The sequence below is a fragment of the Macaca thibetana genome, chromosome 9, assembly GCF_024542745.1.
Source record: "Macaca thibetana thibetana isolate TM-01 chromosome 9, ASM2454274v1, whole genome shotgun sequence".
Lineage (NCBI taxonomy): Eukaryota > Metazoa > Chordata > Mammalia > Primates > Cercopithecidae > Macaca > Macaca thibetana.
Genome location: NC_065586.1, coordinates 32,911,871 through 32,931,862, shown reverse-complemented (window position 1 = coordinate 32,931,862; position 19,992 = coordinate 32,911,871). Strand labels below are relative to the sequence as shown.

At 40.9% G+C, this 19,992-nt stretch overlaps 1 protein-coding gene across 6 annotated transcripts in view; it reads left to right on the top strand.

Annotated features, from left to right (window-relative positions):
* The window catches only part of NRP1 (neuropilin 1), a 159,548-nt gene extending 155,642 nt beyond the window's left edge, over positions 1-3,906 (top strand). For all 6 annotated transcript variants that reach the window (XM_050805265.1, XM_050805264.1, XM_050805266.1 and 3 more), the window contains one exon: positions 1,038-3,906. In XM_050805265.1, the coding sequence (XP_050661222.1) occupies positions 1,038-1,327 (290 nt within the window). In that variant the 3' untranslated portion in view covers positions 1,328-3,906. The remainder of the gene's footprint in view (positions 1-1,037) is intronic.
* Positions 3,907-19,992: the final 16,086 nt, after the last annotated feature.

Below are 19,992 nucleotides of genomic sequence, written 5' to 3'. Positions count from 1 at the left end.
CAAGTCCACACAGAGATATAAACTTTATTAGAGGTTGTTTCAAAACAATATTTCATCAAGGGAGAGAATATTAATATGTCCCAAGGCTTGTTTTCTCTTGGTTAGGGACTTGTGTCTCATATTTTTAGTTTTCTTTGATTGGAATCTTTGTTGATCAGAACACCATTAAGTAAACCCCAGGCACATTGTGCGTTAACATTTTCATCCCGTTTCTAGTACCAGGTAATTAGGCTGAAAGCTGCCATGTTAATAATTTCTCCCATTCCACTCTAAAGAAAACAAGTCCCCAGTGACTGAGCTGCAGAGCAGTGCAACTGTCTCCGGTTAAACTACCAGGGCTGCAAAGATGCTGATTATTAGTAAATGTCTTCTATTCGGCATGACAGACACGGTTTTCTCAATTTGAGCCACACTCTGTTTACATGTCAGCAGCAAGCATTCTCTTGTTCTAAAAAAATCACTCCTTCTTTACTGAAACTACTGTAGACTTTGGGCAAAATTTGTTTGACTTGAAGATTTCCCATATGGGAGAACAAACACATGCATAAACCATGCCAGATCCTGGAAGCAGCACCACGTAGAAGGGCGGCCATGAAGGTTTTTCTCGTGCCTGTTTTGGGATTAGGTACACGCACTGGGAATGGTAAAATCCCCTTGCTAGACTAATGTGTGACTAAGCATTTTGCAAAACTTAATGACCACATATCTAGCCAAGGACTGTAAACACAGATTACAATCTAGGACAGATGGGGCAGCATGAAATCTGAATTGGATGAGCATGGAACCTCCCAGTTTATCCAGAACAGGTTGTTTCCACGTGCTAAGCAGTCTGGCAGAAGCCCCAGCGCCCACTCCCCACTACCACTTCCCACTCCCCACTACCACCTCCCACACTTCCATTCCCAACAATGAGTCAGACATGACAGGCAAAACTGGGGTGTGCAATTTGCTCCTGTTTCGTTTCTTTCTATTTTTCTGTCTGCTTTCATCTGGTCCATTGGCAGTGCTCACGGAGACAATATTGTTATTTTCCATAGGGAGCACACCAGGATATGAAGGTGAAGGAGAAGGTGACAAGAACATCTCCAGGAAACCAGGCAATGTGTTGAAGACCTTAGACCCCATCCTCATCACCATCATAGCCATGAGCGCCCTGGGGGTCCTCCTGGGGGCTGTGTGTGGGGTCGTGCTGTACTGTGCCTGTTGGCATAATGGGATGTCAGAAAGAAACTTGTCTGCCCTGGAGAACTATAACTTTGAACTTGTAGATGGTGTGAAGTTGAAAAAAGACAAACTGAATACACAGAGTACTTATTCGGAGGCATGAAGGTGGACAGTGATGAAAAGACAGTCAGAGGACGGAAGTGGAAGGACGGGAGTGAGCTGGGGAGCTGTTGATCTTTCACTATACAGGCTGGGAAGTGTGTTGATGACCACTGAGCCAGGCTTTTCTCAGGAGCTTCAATGAGTATGGCCAACAGACATGGACAAGGAGCTGTGTTCACCATCGGACTCATGTACAGTCAGCTTTTTTCCTGTTGGTTTCATTTGAATAATCAGATGCTGGTGTTGAGACCAAGTATGGTTGACATAATCATTCATTTCGACCCCTCCTGCCCCCCCCGCCTCCTCTCCCTTTTATGGATTCTTTTCGGAAACTGTGCGAAATCCAAGATGCTGGCACCAAGCGTATTCCGTGTGGCCCTTTGGATGGACATGCTACCTGAAACCCAGTGCCCAGAATATACTAGAATCACCGCATATCAGTGGACTCCTGAAGTTGTACTTGTGTATAATTGCCTGCGTCGTGCATAGGCAAAGAAGGATTAGGCTGTTTTCTTTTTAAAGTACTGTAGCCTCAGTACCAGTATAGTGCATCAGCCCTGTTTACGAAGCAATACTGTCCGATTTTCTTGCTGTTTTTCCAGTGTTGTACTAAACCCCGTGCTTGTGAACTCCATACAGAAAACAGTGCCATCCCTGAACACGGCTGGCCACTGGGTGTACTGCTGACAACTGCAACAACAAAAACACAAATCCTTGGCACTGGCTAGTCTATGTCCTCTCAAGTGCCTTTTTGTTTGTACTGGTTCATTGTGTTACATTAACGACCCACTCTCTTTCTTGCTGGTGAAAGCCCTACTCTTTAATCAAACCCTGGTGGCCCACTGACTAAGAAGAAAGTTTATTTTCGTGTGAGACGTCAGCCCCTCCGGGCAGGCAAGGGCTCTGAAGATTTGGCAACGTGGCTTAATTGTTCTGCTTTTTCTGTAGTTCAATTTCATGTCTCTTGACCCTTTTGTATAAAGCTGCAATATTCTCTCTTGTTGTTCTTTCATATGGAATGTATTTTCAAATGTAAACTCTTTTCTCTTTCTCTCTCCTATCTCTCTGTCTTTTTATCTCTCTTAAAATTGGAGGATTTGCCGTTGTCCAGAAAAGAAACTTGCAGCTTTAACCTGCTGGGAATGGCAAACGATTTTACTAGACTTTATGTTTAAAAATAAATAAATAAGGGAAATTCCTAACTTTGCCCTCCAAAGTCTAACTTTGGTTTTCTTGTTAACTGGTTAAAGTGACAGTATCTTTTTTCCTTATCTATTCTGTTCAAAACGACCTCTGATAGAAATGTTGGCATTTAGTAGAAATAGTGGTAAGTTGAGGAAAGAAATAATACAAATTGGCTTTCAAGTGAGACCCAAAGGAAGAACTGGATAAAATCTTCCAAATATCCAAAAGCATGAGATTTTTCTATCCAAATATGCAAAAATGACCCAAGAGAACCTTCTTGTTTTGCTTCTGAGTCAGACAAGGGAATTGGAAGGAATAACAGTTAATTTAAGAATTAAACTATAAATCCTGATGCCTGGGCGTCAAGTATTTTAAGATAAGAGGGGGAAAAACATAAAGTCAAAACAAATGGTTTACAAAATTTATAAAAGCAACCTTGAAAAAATAGACTTAAATGAATGCTTCTAGAAATTTCCAGCGGCTTGCAAAAAATAAGCCTGCCTTAGGGCTGGCAATACCTAAGCCTCTAACAGCACAGGGAAGCAAATATCTTACCAGGCAGCCTATGAATTAACCCAAAGAAGCTTTGGTGGTTTTTGGTGCATTTTTATCATGCCATGTTGGACATGAGATTTTTTAGATCTTCCTCCCTTCCCGCATTGCTAGACGTCTCGCTCAAAGACATTTGTGGGAGTCACATTTGCATCATAGATGAGACAGTCCATTCATCTTAGTTAAATTGGATTGAGAATGCCTTTTGTTTCCAGGAAAGTATTGATCACCATGAAAGAAGAATAGTTTTTTGTCCCCAGAGGCATTCATTTAGTTGATATAATCCTACCAGAAGGAAAGCACTAAGAAAGACTTGTTTTTTGCTTTTAAAGGCAACAGACTTAAAGTTGTCCTCAGCCAAGGAAAAATGATACTGCAACTTTAAAATTTAAAGTATCTTGCACTGATAAATATATTTAAAAATTATATGTTTATAAAGTTATTAATTTGTAAAGGCAGTGTTACAAAATGTTCAGTTTATATTGTTTTAGATTGTTTTGTAATTTTTAAAGGTGTAAAATAACATATTTTTTCTTTATGGAAATCTATAAAACTTTCTGTAGTAAAATGTTTTCATTTTACTGGTATATTATTGCTTCATGTTTTGTACCATCATAAGATTTTGTGCAGATTTTTTTTACAGAAATTATTATTTTCTATGACAATATGACACTTGTAAATTGTTGTTTCAGAATGAACAGCGAAGCCTTAACTTTAAATGACATTTGTATTCTCAGACACTGAGTAGCATAAAAACCACATAGAACTGAACTGTAACTTAAATTCCAAACTATGACTACTACATTCCAAAGAAACAGTTGAATTAAACATTTTCATAAAATATCCCACACCTGATGGCTTTTATTATATTAGCACTGTTCTAGTTAAAGAAGTTGGTGACATGCCACCATCCAATAACTTTCAAGATTTTTTAAAGTTCTCTTTTTTAAAATATTCTGATAAGGAGAGAAGATTAAGAAGACATTTTCCGAAAGTAGAATCTCAACTCAAATTGGACCCTGTCATGATAAGGAGTACAGAATTTGACGTTAGGAATGGAAATGTTTAAATCCTAAATTGTGTGTCAAATGTTCTATATTTCATTTGGTAAAGTTTCTTTTATCATATTCACTCATAACTTGGTAAGTTTTGTTCTTGTAGAAAATAGTAATGAGTCTGGCAGTATTTATTCATGCACTCATGCTACGTTTAGGTAATGGGAAAAGTTGGGTAGGACATTACAACTGGCTGTTTGGTAATTCTTAGGAAAGTTTTTATTCCATCTGGAACCAGAATAATAGGAAAAATAATAACAACAACAAGGACAACAGAAGTGTCCAGTTAAAGGGGCCCTTTTTACAACAAAACTGGCCTAGCTTAATTTCCATTACTCACAGACCAATAAGTCTTTCTCCACTACCATCCTCTGACTGTAGGAAAACTAATTCCTGGAAGCACAGGAACTCCCTGAGGAGTGGGCTGCTTTGGACAGCCAGACTCCATCAATCAATATTTCCTTCACTTCCTGCTTTTCTCTGGATGCTTATGCCTTTTTGCATTTTCCAAGATAAACCGAGAATAGAAAATTTTCCCTAATGCATGGGTTATTAGGTCTCTCTACTCCCAGAAAAGAATCAGAGAGAATCACTTTAGTAAAGTTACATTCTACCTAAATTAATGGATGTTTCCAGAAAAATATGATGACTTCCAAGGAGTCTATTAGAATTAATCCACACATACTTTCTGAAAAATGCTAAGGGCCATGCACTAATATTATCTCTGTTTTATTGTTTGAGAAGAACTTCAACATGAATACTTTTCACTCTTATCCCTAGTTAGAGGCTAAGCTAGGCTTTTCGTACTAGGTTTCACAAGCTAAATCGCTGTATAATACTTCCCAGATTCAGGACTGAAACATTTAACTTAAAGCATAAAAATGATTTACTGTTCTGTCTCCTTTCTTCCCTCATAACTTATTAATTGCCACTTGGGCTGAACTGCACTGTATTTTTATGCAAATCAAATCAGCATTCCATAATGCTTCTGCTTCCCAATGGTAATTATAACTGTTTGTGTTGCATTAAAAAATAGCTTTGCCAAGAATTAGCTCTATTTCCCTAAACTATATCCACTAAGGGATCTTAGCAGAATTTCAACTTGGGGATTGAGAAACCTAGATGAAGGGACTGTCACACTGAGTAGAACTTAGCACCAAGAAGCATGGAAGACAATGATGAGAACTGACTTTTTCTCCACAATGTTCCAAAGAAACATTGAAAGATGATTCAGAGGAGAACATCACATTATCACATGCATGCCAGAAAGGTCCTAGGAGCTGATCCCGTCATTTTAGGAGAGAAAGAGTATGGGGATTGTCTGTGGTGATGGCATCATACTGCTATTTGTTGAAACTCTAGCTGTTTTCACAGCTGCTTTGTGAAAGGTAAGTAAGGTAAGTTTTGTAATTATTCATTCTACTTAAAAATGGGGAATCCAAAGTTCAGAGAGGTTGAGTGATGAGTCCAGGATGTATCTGGTCTCATCTCTCCTCCATTCCTCCCACCGTTCCACAGTTCTGCATTAACATGGGAGAGGTTCACACTGGACCTGGCTGCCCAAAATGTGTCCCAAGAGGCAGCAATAGCAGCAGCATCACTGGAAGCCTATTAGAAATGCAGAGTCTTGGGCTGTGCCCCAGATCTGCTGAGTCATTTTAACAAGATCCCCAGACCACCTGTCATCACAGTCAGGTTTAAGAAGTCCCAACGTGGCCTGCCGCCACCTAAGCCAGGTGTGCGAAAGTTTGCATTGCTCCAGATGGTGGTGTCTGAACACAAAGAGCTTTTCAGAAGCATCTAAACACAATGCAGCCTGTAATAACACCGGTAAATTTAAAATCTCACTTAATCCAGAAGTGCTTTGTGGTTATTCTGCCTGATTACCTGTGAGGGGCCTAAAAGTGGGCTTTTCTGATAGAGAAGAGAGGCTGCTGATGTGGTAATTTGCTGGATTAAAAAGTTTAAAAGTGTGGCAGAAGCATAGCAAATGCTCTTTTCCTTATCACAGTGCAGTCAGTGGAGAAAGGGGAATGCACACCAATATGTGAATACCCAATTCCTTCTACTCAAAAGACGTTGCCTTACATAGCACACACGGCTTAATACCTTCCAAAGATATTAAATTCCTGAATAGTAAAACTAGATGGAGCTCTATTTAATCTTTCTTATTAAAGAAAATATCAGATAATAGAGCTTTGTTGTCAATAGTGGCTCTCAAGAGAGGGTTTTTCTATGCGGAAAGATTGTCTCATCTCCACATCTAAATGGAATTGTGCTGTAATGATGCAGGCGTTCACAAGTGTATAATATTCATAGCCAATAATCTAATTTTATCACTGCCCTGTAAATGGACTTGGAAAGTCGCTTGCTCTGGCAGAATGTTGGGCTGGAAATGGACTCACTGTCCTGGAAGGGGCTTCTGAGTCTTGCCTTTGTGCAGCTTGGACAAGACAATGACTCACTCGGATGGAAAGCAGGTCTCTGTTCCTCATAATGCTCCTTTCAGTGATCTGGGCATCTCTGCCCCGTCATTTCTGACATGAGCCAATTCCACACCCTTTCCTTAAGGCCTCATTATCATTTTTTCAGATAGATGATGCTGGCAGTGCTCATGATCTTGATGTTATCCTGCCAGGAAATCATTCCATCACCTATCAGGATTATCATTGCTCTAATTTTGTCCAACTTCTGAAATTTTTCAATGCTGATTAAATTGCTCCTTAACTTTGTATATGTGATATAGTCAAAGCAGACTCAATTATTATGCTCTCGTCTTTTGCAATTCTGCTGGAATTCAAGCCCTCCAACTATAAGAAACTTATTTTTAGAGTCTTAAACATGATTTCTCTTGGGTCAACTTTTAATTTTATTCATATTTAAGTCACCCAAATTCTCTTTACTTGTAAGAAGAAATACTCTTTTTGTCATGCAAATAACAAATTCTCCCTTCTATTTAATTTCATGTACATATTAGAAAGTTTGGCTGCCTGGAGGGGTCCAAGCAGTGGCAACAGGGTGATCTCTCCCGTGTACCCTAACACACAGAGTTAACTACAGTAGATATTTTTGTTCCAACTACTCAGGAAGCACATTGTCAAATCCACTCTGCATAAATATCTTAACTCCTTAATATCACAACCACTACCATTTCCTAAAGGTTTGCTGTGTACCAGACTTTGCTAGATACCTCAATTAATCCTTCAAGCCACCTTGTGATTTGGGGATATAAAAATAGGTTCAGAGAGGCTAAGAAAAGTAACTAATGTCACACAGCTAGTTGGTAAGGTGCACTTGCAAGATTCAAACCCAGGTCTGTCTAACACGAAGCTTATAATCCTAATAGCTACCCTACGCTGCTTCCACAGTGTAAAGACAAAGTTTTGTCACTGCATGTCAGTTGCTACAGAAATGCTTTGCAGTATGTTAAGCTACAATCTGACTTTACTATTAGGCCTGGTATTAGTCAGCTTAGGTTAGGCTATAAGGTAAGAAATATACTCCCAAATATTAGTGGATTAACCTATACAAGTGTATTTGTTGCTCACACAAATTGTAGCATGAGTCTGGTGGCTCTGCAGGGCAGTTCTCTTCCATGCAGTGATTCAAGGATCCAGGCTGGTTACTTCTTGCTGCCATACTAACCAGAACATGTGGCTTGTAGTCTCTGTGCAGGAGATAACTAGAAAGATGCTTATTGTCTCAGATGCTTCAGCCTGGAGTTGACACAGACCCTATCACATTTCAAGGGCTCTGAGAAAAGAGGGGGAGCACTTGTATATTCAGTGAGCTGTTGGCATCTCTGTCATAGCTTTCTTTTTTTTTTTTTTTAAATGACAATGGGTCTTGCTATGTTGCCCAGCCTGGTCTCAAACTCCTGGGCTTAAGCAATCCCCACTTCTTGGCCTTCCAAAATTCTGGGATTTCAGGTATGACCCACTGTGCCCAGCCTCTGCCACAACTTTCAAGGGCAAAGCCACACTTCTGCCATAGAAGGGTAGATGAGATCATTCACTATGCTTGTCACGTAGGGAAGTGAGGTTCTTCTCCAACTGGAAACCAACCATAATTTAGATGGAGCAGTCAAACAAGATGTCAAATGAGATGAGATGGCTCATGTCAAAGATGAGCCTCCTGAGTGTGGGACTGTGAGCGGCATCCTCCATATGGAAGCAGGTCAGGAGACAGGAAGTGCGGAATCTGCAGTAAGAGTCTTTAGAATTATTTAAGCCCTTTGGGTTCAAAGAAAAAAGCTCTTAGGAGGTACCATGTGAAATGAGACAGGCTCTGAGTCCCGGGACCCAACGTTTACACTTCTCATGTGTGCTCATGTATTTCCACTTGAGTTTCACTTCATATTTAGTCATTTAGTATTCAGTAACTTCAGTAATATGCAGTGATTTTAAAGTCACCATGCATCTCAGCTTTCCAAAGGAGAGGGGAAGGGTTTGTGTTTATATTTGGGCCAAAACCCAAGGAAGGAAGTCAAACAATATCTGGGGCCCAATATCCACAATATTTGTGAATATTCCCATCCACAGGACTTCCTGTCTCCACTCCCTATTTTATTTCTTTCCCTAGAATTTATCACCTGTTAGTACAATATATACTCTACTGACTTATTTTATTATCTATCTACACTGTTAAATACAGATTCCATGAGGGCACTTGATTGTCATCCATTTAGTTTAGTGCAGTGTCTACAACACATGGAATAAACAGTACCTGGTACATGGGAGATGTTAAATCAATATTTGTCGAATAATGGAACCATGGTTTGAAACCAGCCTGGGTAATATAGCAAGACGCCACTCTACAAAAAAATTTTTTAAGTTAGCCAGGTGTGGTAGTGTGTACCTGTAGTCTCAGCTAATTGGAAGACTGAGGTGGGAGGATCACTTAAGCCCAGGAGTTCAAGGCTGCGTGAGCCATGATTACACTACAGCACTCCAACCTGGTGACAGAGCAAAACGCTATCTTAAGGGGAAAAAAAAGAAAGAAAGAAATCAGACATCAGGAGACTTTTAAAGTTGGGTGCAGGAGATTCTCCTTTTTCAGCAAGAACTTGGAGGATTACAGTCTCCAAGTTTTCATTTTTTTCTTAAAAGAAATTTCTTTCACACCCTGCTTGTTCTGGAATTACTCTATACCAGGATGACACCTCCTGCACTACTTATCTCTTCCACAGAGACAAGCAGTCCTCCTGCCTAAATTTCTTCTTTTCTTATCTCCACCCATCCTCACCACACAAAACTTATTGAGTGCAAAATCACTCATGGCTTCATCGCAGCTCCTCTCCCAGCAACTGGGGGAAGACCAACCTTGTGGATATTGTGTTGAACATGGCATAAAAGGTTAGCTCTGTGGGATGCCAGCATTAAGGATAGATTTTAGAAACACAACCAGGCTACCTGCAGGGTCAGTTAGGGAGGCAGACAGCTTCCTGAGTGGCATTATTTGGGGATTACTGAAAGGTCTCCAAACACCTAGCTCTGAGCCTGTTTCTCATTCAAAAAGACAGATTAAGCATAAACTACTACTTTCTCTACCCCCATGATTTTATTTTATATATAAAAACGATACTTTAAATGTAATAAATGTGTAATGAAGCTTAAAAAAATAAGTACAATAGCAGAATGGAAATGAAAAAATACAGGCAGAAAACGAATGAGTAAGATAGACGACGAAACTTTTGAGTTAATAGCTCAAATAGTAAATTAAAACTACATCCTCTACATGCAGGAAAGAAAATTAAGCAGACAGGTCTGGGTGCAGTAGCTTAAGCCTATAATCCCAGCACTTTGGGAGGCCCAGGTGGGCGGATTGCTTGAGTCTAGGAGTTAGAGACCAGCCTAGGCAACATGGTGAGACCCTGTCTTTATTAAAAATACAAAAAAAGGCCGGGCGCGGTGGCTCAGGCCTGTAATCCCAGCACTTTGGGAGGCCAAGGTGGGTGGATCACGACGTCAGGAGATCAAGACCATCCTGGCTAACACGGTGAAAACCCGTCTCTACTAAAAATACAAAAAAAAAAAAAATCAGCCAGGCTTGGTGGCAGGCACCTGTAGTCCCAGTTACTCGGGAGGCTGAGGCAGGAGAATGGCAGGAACCCGGGAGGCGGAGCTTGCAGTGAGCAGAGACCACATGCCACTGCACTCCAGCCTGGGCAACAGAGCGAAACTCCGTCTCAAAAAAAAAAAAAAAAAAAAAAGCCAGGTGTGGTGGTGTGCACCTCTGCTCCCAGCTACCCAGGAGGCCAAAGCAGAAGAATCGCTTGAACCTGGGAGGTAGAGTTTGCAGTGAGCTGAGACAGAGCAAGACTCCATCTCAATAATAATAATAACAATAAAGAAAAGTAAGCAGACAGGGAGATAGAGAATGCTTAAAGACGGGTTATAAATGATAAAAGAGAAAAATATTGAAAAACAGAAATTGGGGCGAAAAAAACCCTGCAACACAAAATTTTCCTCTACTAACTATGAAAATGAGACTAAAATAGCAAAACCCAGCAAAAATAATCACCTAAAGCAATTGAAACAGGTAATGGCTACAATCAATTTCAATGCACTTTCAAGCCTAAAATCCAAGAAACAGAAAACTCTTGAGCAGGCAGGGAAGTGCCACACGGCCTGGCTTCTCACCTGATTCTGTCCCTCTGAGGGACACATAGAGCTGGGTCAAAGAAATCCCGAGTCCGGCCGGGTGCGGTGGCTCAAGCCTGTAATCCCAGCACTTTGGGAGGCCGAGACGGGCAGATCACGAGGTCAGGAGATCGAGACCATCCGGGCTAATATGGTGAAACCCCGTCTCTACTAAAAATACAAAAAAACTAGCCGGGCGAGGTGGCGGCGCCTGTAGTCCCAGCTACTCGGGAGGCTGAGGCAGGAGAATGGCGTAAACCCGGGAGGCGGAGCTTGCAGTGAGCTGAGATCCGGCCACTGCACTCCAGCCTGGGCGACTGAGCGAGACTCCGTCTCAAAAAAAAAAAAAAAAAAAAAAAAAAAAAGAAATCCCCAGTCCTCATTGACAGTCGGCACCAAATCTTGAGTTACTCTGACTGAAAGGATGCCCTTATCCTTATCCTTTTCCTTTCCTGACCCAGGAGAGATGGAAGACTACTGGGAAAAACTGGTGGGACCTCGGGGGAGGCAGGCACCACAAAGCTCTCTCTGAACGGGGGAAGCCCTCTGAAGCCCAGGGGTTTCCTCACCCTGAGAATGAGCTACACCCCACCATTAGGTGAAGGGTAACCTGGTGATGCAGAGCCGTCTGGTTCTCTGATTTCTTCCTTTAATAATTGCATCCCGTGGCTGGGCACAGTGGCTCATGCCTGTAAATCCCAGCACTTCGGGAAGCCAAGGTGAGAGCTCAGGGTTGGGCCAGGAGGTCAAGGCTGCGAGGAGCTATGATCACACCACTGCATGCCAGCCTGGGCGACAGAGCGGGACCTTGTCTCTACAAACAAACAAATAAACTATACACACACACACACATATATATATACACACACACACACACATACACACACATATATATACATACATCCTAAACTTTCACCTGCACAAATGGCTGCCTAGAACAAAGACTACGTTTCCCAATCCCCTAGGTGCTATGTGGCCATGTGATTATGTTTTAACCAATCATGTGGGAGAAATGATGCTTGAACTCCGCGTTCCTGTCTCTAAAAAGTGAGATCATGCCCTTTCCTCCGCCTTTTTCCTTCTGCACTGAATAACTGTGGATGTGTCAGTAGGAGCTGAGCATCATTGTAATGTATAGGAAGTTTAACAGACAACCAAATAGAGGAATTTGAGATTCCTGACACCACAGAACTGCCTGGTACCGCTTCTGTGCTGCCAACCTGGGCTGTTTTATGTTCAGTTACAGAGGAGAAATATAAACTTCTCTGTCATTAAATCATTGTTTTGTCCTTTGTAGCTAAACCAGTATCACATCTAAGACCTGATTAGATATCAAATTTAGGACATTTAATAAAACCTTAGAAGAGAAAACTGAGCCCAGATAGTCTAACAAAGACTGAGCACCAACCACGATGATCTCATCTCCTTCCTTTCTTGTTTTCTCACACAGTAAGTCAGATATGGTGGGATGAGAGTCAAGAATGACCCACTCCTAATCAGAGCAAAGAGAAAGTCCAGGCAGAGTTATTTAAGAGTAAACAAGATTGTTAAAAAAGCATCTTGGCACCAGGCAAACAACAGTAAACACAAAAACATCTTTAAAAAAACAAATAACATAATCTAGTAGAAAACATAAATCAAGAAACAGGAATTTACTGATAATTGCTTGATGCTACATATAGAACATGAATATAATAAACAAAAACTTAGAATCAGATAATAAAATAACAGGATATGACAAAAATAGGGCTCACAAACAAAACAAATATGAGGAACAAAATAGCATTATTAGGTCAGGCGCAGTGGCTTATGCCTATAATCCCAGCACTTTGGGAAGCCGAGGCGGGTGGATCACCTGAGGTCAGGAGTTCGAGACCAGTCTGGTCAACTTGGTGAAACCCCATCTTTACTAAGAATACAAAAAAAAAAAAAAAAAATTAGTTGGGCGTGGTGCTGTGCACCTGTAATCCCAGCTACTTGGGAGACTGAGGCAAGAGAATCACTTGAACCCAGGAGACCGAGGTTGCAGTGAACTGAGATCATGCCATTGCACTCCCCTGTGCAACTAGAGCGAAACTCTGTCTCAAAAAAAAAATAGCATTATTATAGATTTAATAATTAACAGGCAAAATACTGCTTAAAATAGAATTACTGACATAAGAGGAGGGATTTCGAGATAATTATAACTGAAGACAAAAAATATATTAGAGCAATTATATTATTACAAAGGGAAGAAAAAAAGGCAATCTAACATAAAGATACTTTGTGTCCGTAAGTTAAAGAACCTACCTGAGGAAAGACAATATACTGAGAGCTGTGATACAAAAATATTGTAATGAAATAAAGGTGATACTTAATCTGCTGATTGAAAAGAATATTGTGTTTCAGGAAAATATGACATAGTGTATTCAGCACTGAGCTATATGCCAGTTAGGCTGTTGAGCTCTAAGAACATTGAACCAAAGAATGTTTCAGACATCCAAGCAATAAAAACAAATTACTAAGAAAGAAGGGGAAAAAAATCAGTCCATCCTCAGTCTTGCCTAGAGTAACATACAAGAGTCCATCCAAAACAGTGGAGCAAAATCTACCAAATTCCAAAGAAAAGAAAGTATGATACCAAGAAAACTCTGCTAATCTAGGATGTTATTCAACAAGAAAGGTAATAGGCAGACATTCTTTTTAAAAAATGTCAAGGAGTACAGAATTCTTTAGATGCTATTGAAAGAGCTGTTGTCAAATTCAGACGATCCAGATATAAATTAAAAACAAGGAAGGCTGAGGATGCAGAAAGGGGTAAAAGGATGACTATTAAGCTATGTAAGAATCAAATTTACACTACAGAATGTGAATGCTATAAATCTGAATAATGTAAAAATACTAGTGTATTTCAAATAAACATGTATCGGTCAGGATGCGAGAAGAATGAGGCCAAAGGAGGTGAGATTTCTGGCATTCTCTTTCCAATGCCCTCTTCTTTAAGAGCAAGAATTCAGCTTATATTATCTTAAAGTGAAACAACTGTTTGTTTTTCCAATAACTCTGAGATCTGAAAATGTATCCTAACTCCTTTGTTGAGCATGAAGTGGTCTTTCAGTAAGTAATAATACTAAGAGTAAAGAATCATTTTTGCAGTTCAACATTTCTTTCATTTTAATTTAGTGTTTTGCTATGAACTTTCAGTAAAATTAAATTGGATGATTTTCATTAAAATCACATCTATAGGCCGGGCGCGGTGGTGCTCACCTGTAATCCCTGCACTTTGGGAGGTGAGGCAGGCAGGTCACTTGAGCCCAGGAGTTCGAGACCAGCCTGGGCAACATGGCAAAACCCCCAACTCTATAAAACATACAAAAAAGAAATGAGCCAGGCATGGTGGCATGTGCCTGTAGTCCTGACCACCCAGGAGGCTGAGGTGGGAGAATCACCTAAGCCCAGGAGTTCCAGGTTGCAGGGAGCTATGATCGCATCACTGCATTACAGCATAGGCATCAGAGTGACACCCTGTCTCAAAAAATAAAAAATAAATAAAAAACCAGGTATCTATAATAAAATCCCATTTATATAAATGTATCCAGCCAGGGGCGGTGGCTCAGGCCTGTAATCCCAGCACTTTGGGAAGCCGAGGTGGGCAGATCACGAGGTCAGGAGTTCAAGACCAACCTGGCCAACATAGTGGAACCCCATCTCTACTAAAAATACAAAAAATTAGCTGGGTGTGATGGCAGGCACTTGTAATCCCAGCTACTCAGGAGACTGAGGCAGGAGAAAGGTTTGAACCCGGGAGGTGGAGGTTGCAGTGAGACGAGGTTGTGCCATTGAACTCCAGCCTGGGCGACAGAGCGAGACTCCATCTCAATAAATAAATAAATAAATAAATAAATAAATAACTATCCATGCACTCATCCATTTATCAATTTAAATTATACCTTTAAATTACTGCTTTAATAGTAGGAATATTGATGAATGTTGATTTTTATCTTTTTCTGTACTTTTAAAAATTTACAGTAACATAAGAAAGAAACTGGTATCAGACTGATTAAAAAAAAAAAAAAAACAGAGGTGCCAAGGCAATTTATTGAAGAGTATTGTGTACCTGCTTTATTATATAATTTTCCTTTTCCCCTTATTTTAAGCAGGCAGCCAGCTTTGTAATTCCTTGCCTCTAGCATTTTTGCTAGATGATAAGCAGCTGAAGTCAACTTTGTAAAAACATAACTCCATTGAAAAATTAATGTTAAGTATCTCACAGTGAGTGAGGAGAGAAGAATGATTTGGGAGGCAGAGAACAACGGGACTGAAATTCACTCAGAATGAAAATGGAAGGAAGGTCTCTGGTTTCCGTATGTCCCCATGGCAGCACCTAAGAACAGGAGTGAGCTCCACTGATGTACGCCTCCCCATCCACCTCAAACTCCTCATGCCCTGGGGGTGGAAAAATAAGAGAATTTTAACACAAAATTCAAAGTTATATTTCTTACTTTCTAAATAAATAAACTTTATTTTAAAAATAACTAAAATCACTTTCCTACATTTCATTTCCATGTGTCAGCTATCCTATTAAGGCATTTGCATTACAAAGAAGGAACTGCATTCACTGAGCAAAACATTGGCAGGAACAGGTTTATCTCATTATCCTTTCCCACTCATTACCACTGAAAGAGAGTGTGGCTGTTAGAGGAGGAAATGTCATGCCAGGAAGACACGCCGGAAAGGGAGGAGCCCAGGAGCAGGCTGTGGTATGTTATCCCAGCCAGGAAGAGAAATCAGCTCTGGAGTTAAGGAAACCTGGAAACCTAGAGAAAGTATCAAGAAAAGAAGGAGGCTTCACAAAACGAAAGGAGACATGAAAACCAAAAACAAATTGCCTGTTTACTCACTCCTGAAACAGGTCCCACTAGGAAGATGAATTTTTTTGAACCAATAAGTTGTCAATCCACAATCAGATTACACAGCGAGGCAAGTGTCGGAATGGCCTGGCCGAAAGTAGAGGCTCAATGAGTCAAGGAATTGATGAGGGGTGAGTGATTGGAAAATGGCACACTCTAGAGAGTATAAGGCACCAGGAAGTGGGGTCTAGATGGTTATTTTTGGCTGACCAACACTATGGATCCGTGTCTGTCACAAGAAAGCAACAACTGCTCATAAACAAACCCAAATGTGAGGAGCACTTGAGGACAGGAGTTTGAGACCAGCCTGGGCAACATGGTGAGAGCCTATCTCTGCAAAAAGTTTTTTAATTAGCCAGAGCCTGTTGCAGAGGCTCCCACGTGTAATCCCAGTACTTTGGGAAGCTGAGGCAAGAGGGTCACTTGAGCCTAGGATTGCAAGACTAGCCTGGGCAACATGGGAAAACTGATTCTCTACAAAAAATATGAAAATTAGCCTGGTGTGGTGGCACACACCAGTAGTCCCAGCTACATGGAAGGCTGAGGCAGGAGGATGGCTTGAACCCAGGAATTCCAGGCTGCAGTAAGCTATGATCTCACCACTGCACTCCAGCCTGAGTAACAGAGCAAGACCCTGTCTCAAAAAAAGGAAAAAGAAAAACCAAAAAACAACACCCAAATGCTAAGAGCCTCAATAACATCTCTGTTTTAGAAACTCCCCTCAAAGCAACTCACTCTAGAAAAGAAATATTTGCATCAGTAAGTCAGGCTCAAGCCTATCTTTCTCTATTGAGGGTCCAGAAATGTCACACTTACTCTCTCTTGGTATATACCTGATAGCCTCTGGCTGGCTGACCCTTTAGGTTCTCTTGCAAGTCAAAAGAGGGTATTACTCAGTCAGCCTCACTGCATGATCTCAGCATCATTGTCAAATCCCTGGCAGCATTTTGGGCTTTCAAGGTCATCTTGATAGTGGCATTATTTGTACCATCACCTGACAATGGTACCCCATGAAGTCATTTTAGTCTATAACCCCTGCTTGTAAGCTCCTACATTTACATGCATTTTTGCTTAAGGGAATATATGATAGGCAAAGCACTTCTCAGTGAAGCACCTTAGAAAAGGAGTTTTTCAAAAAGAAATATTCTTATTAAGTCCAATTTTCCCATCATGCTCTGAGTTCCCTTTGAAGTCAGCGGAAGCCCTCCTTGGTAGTGGCACAGCCCGAGCAGTGATGCGTCAACGTGAAACTTGTCTGCTTATCTCCAGAGCCATTCCTCGGTCCCCGGGGTACAGGGAGATGCAGCGAACATTTTAAAAATGCGGATCCACAAATTGACATCTGCAAGTGCAAAGTATTCTTGTTACGAAATCGCAAGGTAAAGTGCAACTCCTAATGCACAACAGCCAATTTTTCAGGCTGTGTTACAGTCACTTGAGGCTGTTGCTCTGAGCTCCAGGGAGCACACTCCACAAAGCACATGTCACACGTTACCATTAAGCCCCTCTAACCCAATCTTGGCAGGAAGCTGGACGGAAACGGTAAGTGAAAAAAAGCTCCAAACACAATGATCTATTATTTAAATGAACTAGAGTGCTATAGATCATGAAAGACAAGCTATTCCATTTCCCTTCTGAATTAAATGATCTCTAGATGAAGTAAAACAATGCAAAATGTTAATATTTGTATAGTGACACTTCAGTCGATTCAGCCACTTCTCACATCTAGTTAGTCATGGGGATCTTGAATGATCTGCATTGTACAAACCTTATTTCTAAGTCCATTCACTTCTTTTTGAGCAGTGTAGATAAACGTCTTTATTAAACTTTGCATTAACTCTTCATAACTCACGCTAACTTGCAAGCCAACCCTCACTATTCTTAATATATTCATATTCATATTTCCTCATACAAAAGGAGGATGGAAACCAGAAATGTATCAAGATAATTTACTGTGGGCCCATTCTTTGCGTTTGTTCTGATCAATAATATTCAAGATATCATTTGTTAGAGCGGAAAGAACAATGACTTTGGCCTCTGGAGGCCTTGGTATTTATCTAATTCCTCTTTTCTCTCCTTTCTTTCTTCCTTCTTTCCTTCTTTCTTTTTTCCTTCTATTCTTCTTCCATTCCCCCATATATATTCATTAAATACCTATCTGCACAAGATGTTACATGACATAAAAAGGGATGTGAGATCTAGATTAGGCCCTCAAGTAATTTGTAGATTTGTGTGGGAAATATGAGTGACAGGAAGAAGAAGCTATAACATGGGCTTTGAAACTTAGCAGCCCTTTGTGTAAATAACCAATTTAATTGTTCACTCTTCATGTCATTTTGTTCAAGTTACTTAATTTTGCTGAGTTTTGGTGAATGCATCTATAAAAATGAAGTTACTACCATGGGAACCAAAAACTGATTGTGAAAACTAAATTGACAATATGTCTAAAACACTCAGAAAGGTACACAATAAATTTTTCTTTAAAAATTATAGATGTGGCTGGGTGCAGCAGGTCATGCCTGTAATCCCAGTGCTTTGGGAGACCAAGGCAGGCGGATCACCTGAAGTCAGGAGTTCAAGACCAGCCTGGCCAACATGGCGAAACCCTGTCTCTACTAAAAATACAAAAATTTGCCGATCGTGGTGGCATATGCCTGTAATCCAAGCTACTCAGGAGGCTGAGGCAAGAGAATCTCTTGAACCCAGGAGATGGAGGTTATGGTGAGCCGAGACTGCACCATTGCACTCCAGCCTGGGTGACAGAGTGAGACTCAGTCTCAAAAAAAAAAAATAAAAATAAATAAAAATCTAGACTTGAAGTCAGAAGAGCTGGGTTCCAGTCAGGCACAGTGGCTCACACCTGTAATCTCAATGATTTAGGATGTCAAAGAAGAAGGATCTCTTGAGGCCAAGAGTTCAAGACCAGCCTGGGGACATAGTGAGACCTTGTCTCGCAAAAATGTAAAAAGATTAGCCAGGGGTGATGGTGTGTGTCTATGGTCCCAGCTACTCAGGAGTAGTTCACGGTGCAGTGAGCTATGATGGTGCTGCTGCACTCAAGCCTGGGCAACAGAGCAAGACTCTGTCAAAATAAATAAATAAATAAATAAATAATAAAAAAGCCGGGTACAAATTCTGACTCTGCTACAGGTGCAGCATTGGAGGAGTCATGTAACTTCTGCAGGTCCTAAAATCTCCCTCAAATAAAGGCAGCATTGAATTAGCCTATCATGAACACCTCCTTCATGCCTAAAAAGTACTTTCATCTGTTCCAATGGAGATACAGTGGAGATGTTGGCAGAGGAATTACTTGGATTGATTAGAAAGATTACATTGGTAGTAGTTTGACAGGGGTACGTGTAGAGTTAGGAGAAAAAGACAAGGATGTCTATTAGGAAAACGTTTGGAAACTCTGATTGGTGACCATGAGAAACAAAAGAGTAGATGCAGGGGAATCTGCAAGTGCAAAGTATTCTTGTTACAAAATCACAAGGTAAAGTCCACCTCCTAACGCACAACAGCCAATTTGTCAGGCTATGTTACAATCACTTGAGGCTGTTATTCTGAGCTCCAGGGAGCACACATGGAGGAGAAACATGAAGACATTAGAAGGCAATGGAGGCAAGAAGACTTCAAGATGATGCTTGCTTCTCAGTTTGGTTGACCAGAAGTATGGCAGCATCAGCCATTTCAAAAAGAACAACAAAAGCAGTAGCTAGCTGGGTGCAGTGGCTCACTTCTGTAATTCCAGCCACTCAGGAGGCTGAGATGGGAGGATCACTTGAGGCCAGGAGTTCGAGGTTAACCTGGCCAACGTAGTGAGACCCTGTCTTTAAAAAAATTTTTTAAAGAGAAAAGCTAATGTGGGGGGAAAGAAAACAAGGGCAATTTTAGGCATACTGAATGCGGTATAGCAATAAAATATTCTCTCATTTCACTTTTTACTTTCCAAAATGTAAATTGTATCATCATCCCTCTGCTTTAAAATATTCAGATTTCCCATTGCTTTTAGAATAAAACCTGGTCACTGTACCCTGGTCTAGTGGTCCCCAGTGAGCCATACTTCCTGGTCTCTGTGCCCTTGTGTGTTCTCTTCCCACCTTGACTCTGGGCTTGGCCAATGGACACCAAGTGGCTGCTTAATAAGCACTTTACACATGGGCACTGTCCTTAGGATGGCAGTCACCATGCTGTAAAGAAGCTCCAGCAAGGCCAGGCATGGTGGTTCACACCTATAATCCCAGCAGTTTGGGAGGCCAAGGCAGATGGATCACTTGAGCTCAGGAGTTCAAGATCAGCCTGGCCAACATAGTGAAACCCCATCTCCACTAAAACTACAAAAAT